At 55.8% G+C, this 4,649-nt stretch overlaps 2 protein-coding genes across 2 annotated transcripts in view; both read right to left on the bottom strand.

Annotated features, from left to right (window-relative positions):
* PHACADRAFT_206301 (uncharacterized protein) overlaps positions 1 to 3,045 on the bottom strand; it is a gene marked incomplete at its 3' end in the record, with an annotated part of 5,704 nt that extends 2,659 nt beyond the window's left edge. Inside the window, exons 1-8 of the mRNA XM_007392586.1 lie at positions 2,846 to 3,045; positions 2,658 to 2,797; positions 2,470 to 2,608; positions 2,370 to 2,405; positions 2,237 to 2,314; positions 2,160 to 2,181; positions 522 to 2,104; positions 20 to 469 (exon numbers count right to left, since the gene is read on the bottom strand). Of these exons, the coding sequence (XP_007392648.1) occupies positions 20 to 469; positions 522 to 2,104; positions 2,160 to 2,181; positions 2,237 to 2,314; positions 2,370 to 2,405; positions 2,470 to 2,608; positions 2,658 to 2,797; positions 2,846 to 3,010 (2,613 nt within the window). The 5' untranslated portion in view covers positions 3,011 to 3,045. The remainder of the gene's footprint in view (positions 1 to 19; positions 470 to 521; positions 2,105 to 2,159; positions 2,182 to 2,236; positions 2,315 to 2,369; positions 2,406 to 2,469; positions 2,609 to 2,657; positions 2,798 to 2,845) is intronic.
* Positions 3,046 to 3,684: 639 nt separating this feature from the next.
* The window catches only part of PHACADRAFT_206300 (uncharacterized protein), a gene marked incomplete at its 5' end in the record, with an annotated part of 1,998 nt that continues 1,033 nt past the window's right edge, over positions 3,685 to 4,649 (bottom strand). The window contains one exon of the mRNA XM_007392585.1: positions 3,685 to 4,218. Coding sequence (XP_007392647.1) covers positions 3,699 to 4,218 — 520 coding nt within the window. The 3' untranslated portion in view covers positions 3,685 to 3,698. The remainder of the gene's footprint in view (positions 4,219 to 4,649) is intronic.

The following is a 4,649-nucleotide window of genomic DNA, read 5'->3' as shown; positions in this document are numbered from 1 at the left end:
CTGCGTCCCAAATCTTGACTGTTCTGTCGGAAGCAGCAGAAGCTATGCGAGCGCCGTCTGGAGAGTATTTGACAGAGAAAACGCTGTTGGAATGACTGGAGAGGACCAATAGCAGGGCGCACGTCAGCGCATCCCAAATCCGTATCTCGCCGTCCAATCCTGATGAGGCAATCGTCCTGCCGTCGAGTGAGAAGTCGACCGCCGTGACCGAATAGCCCCCATGCGCGGTGACCGTGCCCAAGCAGGCATCCCACATGCCTGGCACGCTGCCGAAAACCTTGACAGAGACCTCGGAGAAGCATTCGTGCGCATACGTCCGTGCAAGTGCAGTCTTTGTCGGGATGAATGACAGGAGCGAATAGTACAGGTGTAGCGCTGAGCTGCTGATCGCAGGGAAGTAGCCGACAACCAGTCGTTCGCAGTCATTCAACAGAATGACAATGTCCCTCGCTCGGTCATCGTTAACACCCTGTCCAGGAACTTAGATGTATGAGCTATACTCGAGAGCAAGGCGCACTCACCCTCAGCTTCCGCTGGACCTCGTTGATGCCTGAGATGACATCCCTTAACAGTCCGAGAAGGCTGCAGGCCTCAACCCAATGCAGCAGCTGCCTTTGTACGAACTCAAGAAGCATGTCCAGGATCTCGTCTAACAGCTCGCCGTTCGACAGATGAGTGCACCAGTGCCGACATGCATACCGCAGGTGTGCAGGGATCGCGCTCTCCATCCGACCCAGCAGGCCAGGAACCTCGCTGTTGAGCAGGGAAGGGTCCCGGATGTCACAGATGTCTCGCTTCAGTTCCTTCAGCGCGTCCAGACACCTTCGTAGCAGGAGCGTGTTCTGCCGCTGCGAGTCGACGGTGAATGAACAGTTCGTGCAGCGGCTCGGGTCGAGCAGGAACTCGGCAAATGTCGGGTGAATTATTCGGATATTCTCTGCAGACTCTCGAGCAGCCGGTACAACGAGGACAGAGTGGAGATGCGCAAGGGAGCTGCGCACGGTATCGGTGGAGAGCCCCAGCAGCCGCGACAGGCCAGTGGGCGGAAGGGGATCCTTGATGACGACGATCGAGCCAAGCACGGTCTTCAGTCGATCTGAGAGACTCGTCGATATGCTAGGAAAGGCGGTGTCGAGCACCTGCAGATAGATTCGGTCCAGCAGCTGGTGAGAGCCGCCAAGATGTGCGGTGGATATGAGAGTCTTCAGCTGTCCAACCGGATCGCTGTATTCTCGGTCGCCAATGAACAAGACGGTGGTCGCAGCAAAAATGAACAAGCCGTTGGCCATGTTACTCAGTATCTCGACATCGGCCTCGTTGGGCCAGGACTCGGCCAGGTCGAAATGCCGTCTGATCTCTGACAGGGACACCGTCAAGTACCGCTTAATGTCCGCAGTAGTGACAGGCCGTAATTCGACCGCGTGTAGGAGTAGCTTGTCGAATGCGTTGCGGTAGCCGGGAGCGTCAAACGTGGTAACGATATCCCGTTCGGGCCGGCTGGTGACGAGGAATCGCAGCGGTGAGAGATCCTCTGCATGTTCCAACAGAGTAAACAAAATTGTAGAGACGACCTGAGGCTGCTGGCACTCGTCGAGCGCGTCGATGACTACAACACATGGAGGGAAGTCATCGCGGAGGAGTGTCAATGGCCGCAATATGAGCTCCTCAAACTGGCGATGGACCTGAGAGTCTACGATATCGGGATTGCTCTTGAGTATCTCCGTGACCTTGTCCTTGTACGGCTCGTAGAACAGCCCGAGGCGGTAGGCAATAGTGGTGAAGATCATCGAGGGGTTGCTACAATCGGCGTCGGATCGAGAGCAGAAGAAGCTTGCACCTAAGATCCCGCGGTCATGACACTGCTTCGCGGCGGTATATGATATTGTTGTCTTGCCGGTGCCGGGCACGCCGTTGAGCCAGAGGACGTTGGGTTGCTGGCGGGTAGAGCTTCCGGCGGGATCGGCTGCCTCGCCAGGCACAAGTTGACCGGCTGCCCAGGCAGAGATGGTTTCTAGGATGTCGGTACGTGTCCCATCGAGACAAGCTTTGCGCTCTGAATAACTGTCGAATTGCGCCCGGGCTGCATGGGGCGGTACAAAGCTGCCTGGAAGAAAGTGATCAGAACAATGGCGCTGAGGTAGCAATTGCTTTGAGCACACCTTCCCAGCGAGATATCAAGCGCTAGATGCGACCAGATGTCAGGTCGCAGTTGGTACACTAGTTGTGAGATCCTCACTTGAACAATGATGTCTGGCATGACATCTATCTTTCCCTCTACCCTGTCCGAGTCCTGCTTGGAGACATGCACGTGATGCTTTTGGTCCAATGTTAACATCTGTATCGGTGACTAAGACATGCCTGTTACATACATTCAAAGCAGACTCTATCGCAATCGTACTCTCGACCTGTAGTTCAGGGCGATATATCAGCCAGAGGAACAGATCCTCAGGGGTACCAAACGCCACATACCATGAAATTCTGGATTGACGAAGACATTCTTTGCACCAAACCTGTGATCACTTCCGCTTCCTTATTGCTTCCCAGTGTTCGCCACACTTTGTGCTGAGACTTGAGACTCTGAGCCTCGTCGTCGATTGCTTTCCAAGACCTGTACGATGTCATCAAGCCTGTACCTGTATCCTTAGCAGCAAACTCACTCCTGCAAGCGATCGATCCTGTCCTGCATCGGTGCAGATATGTGCTCGCCCTGCAGTTCCGCGCTCTCTCGCACCATCTTCGTCAGATCTTCAACTCTCGTAGCCAGTTCCTTGATACTCTCTGTGTTTGCACGCGATTTCTGGTTCCAATATCAGAAGCATCGCCGAGGACGGCACATGGCGCATACCTGGACCATCGTCAACACAGTCGAAAGGACGCTGACGCCTATCTGCAATCCCGGCACTCCCAGATTACCAGCGGTGTCCTTGAATATTTCGAGAGCTTGCTTGAGGACTTCGATTGCAGTGTCGGGGGCTTTGCTGCCCTGTAACTTCTGCTTGAGACGGTGCATAGCTGCTGGCGGAGTGGTTCAACCGACAACTCGCGGCATAGCCGCACAAGCCTCATGCCCAAAGGATGCGAAGAACGCAGTCACGGGCCAGAGAAGGTATGTTCGGCGGACGCCGATTGGCTACCACGACGGGCGCTGAGTGCGAATATGCCTGCATTCGGGCAGGCGCAGATCGTCGAGGCCGCGAATGGCGGGGCAAACAGCTGATGTATGATATCAATGCGAATACCAGCGATACACAAGAGAATAAGTACAAGTGTTGCTCTGTACGTGAGCTTGAATGAGGAATTGCTTTGGTTGGGACACAGATCAATAACTCGAGCTGCGCAGGATGCTGCAGCACTTTACGCCTAGGTCCTGTTGGCCGGAGGATGTAGTAGAGAGCTTGAAAGGTTAATTTCGAGCACGCAGGCCTGCAGAGTATTCCCCATCAGACCATGAAATGGAAATGCAGCAAATCAAATTGAATATTACTGCGATGACAGCCCTCCAAGTCGGTACCGTAAGATAAGACATAAAATCACGAGACGAAGCACGGTCCGCGTTGACAGAGCTGCCGCTACCGCATAACTGTAGCTACTGTCTTGTTGTGCGCGGCATGATAATATTATTGCACAACTGTACGGTGACATCAGCCTCGCATACACTGCACTAACGATCCAAGACGTACGCCGGTGGAAGCGAGCATTCAAGTTTGCTCGTCGACTAGCCTGTTTGTTGTCTGCGCAGATAGTTCTGCTCGCGCATAAACACCAAGCCTCTGCTCATCGCAATGTGTTCCTAGGCGTCCGCCTTGCGAGATGCGGGCTTTCAAGTCTCCGAACCGTTGCCACTCGCCGTTCAACATACTGCAGGCATCTCTATATTCCCTGCCTATGCCGCTTGCGCCCTCCTTTTCGACCTCCTCAGTGGCCTGCCCGATCGTCCGCAGGCACCGACACCAACACATGTTTTCGTCCTGCGGCTGCGCTTGCAAAGTGAGGAACTCGAAATGCAGCCGGTCGCACGGAGACGGCGCGCCAGGCGTACGAGTCCGAGGTGGTGTTCGATGGAGTCGTTCCGCTGGACGTGCAGCGCGGGCAGGTCGTCCGGGGAGCGTGTACGGCTTGACGCAAATCGGGAGCGGTGGGGAGGTTGTACGCGGTGCGGTCAGCGGCGCAAGAGCCGGGGAGCCGGTCGACCATGAGGGCAGCATGCGCGAGCCATCCCTAACGAGAGCACTGTTCAGCATCTGTAGGAGCGATGGCAAAACGGGAGGAGTTCGCGAGGCATGTCGAGAAGCTTGGCGGCGCGTCAGCGGCTGAACGACGCAAATATGCATTAATAGTACTTACAGGATGTGGGCGGATGCTTCAAGAACCCTGTTCGACCTCGGGGCCCATGCTCTCTGCATTCTTGATGCAGTCGGGTCGGCAGCCGTTGCGCCATGCGCAACTCGGGGGCAAAGTGGACAGGTGCAAAGCCGTGGCACAATGGAGCGTGCGAAGGCCGCGAGCCTGAGCCTGCACAAGAGACGGCGCACATGCTGGGCCCATTTACCGCGTCAGACGCGTACATCGAACCGCCCGCCCAGCAGCACACTGGCAGGCTCGCGTGCATAGTCTCCGTCTTCGTTCCCGACGACCGAGACGCGCGTGTA

This window comes from Phanerochaete carnosa (assembly GCF_000300595.1).
Source record: "Phanerochaete carnosa HHB-10118-sp unplaced genomic scaffold PHACAscaffold_2, whole genome shotgun sequence".
Lineage (NCBI taxonomy): Eukaryota > Fungi > Basidiomycota > Agaricomycetes > Polyporales > Phanerochaetaceae > Phanerochaete > Phanerochaete carnosa.
This window is presented reverse-complemented; position numbering and strand designations above follow the sequence as displayed.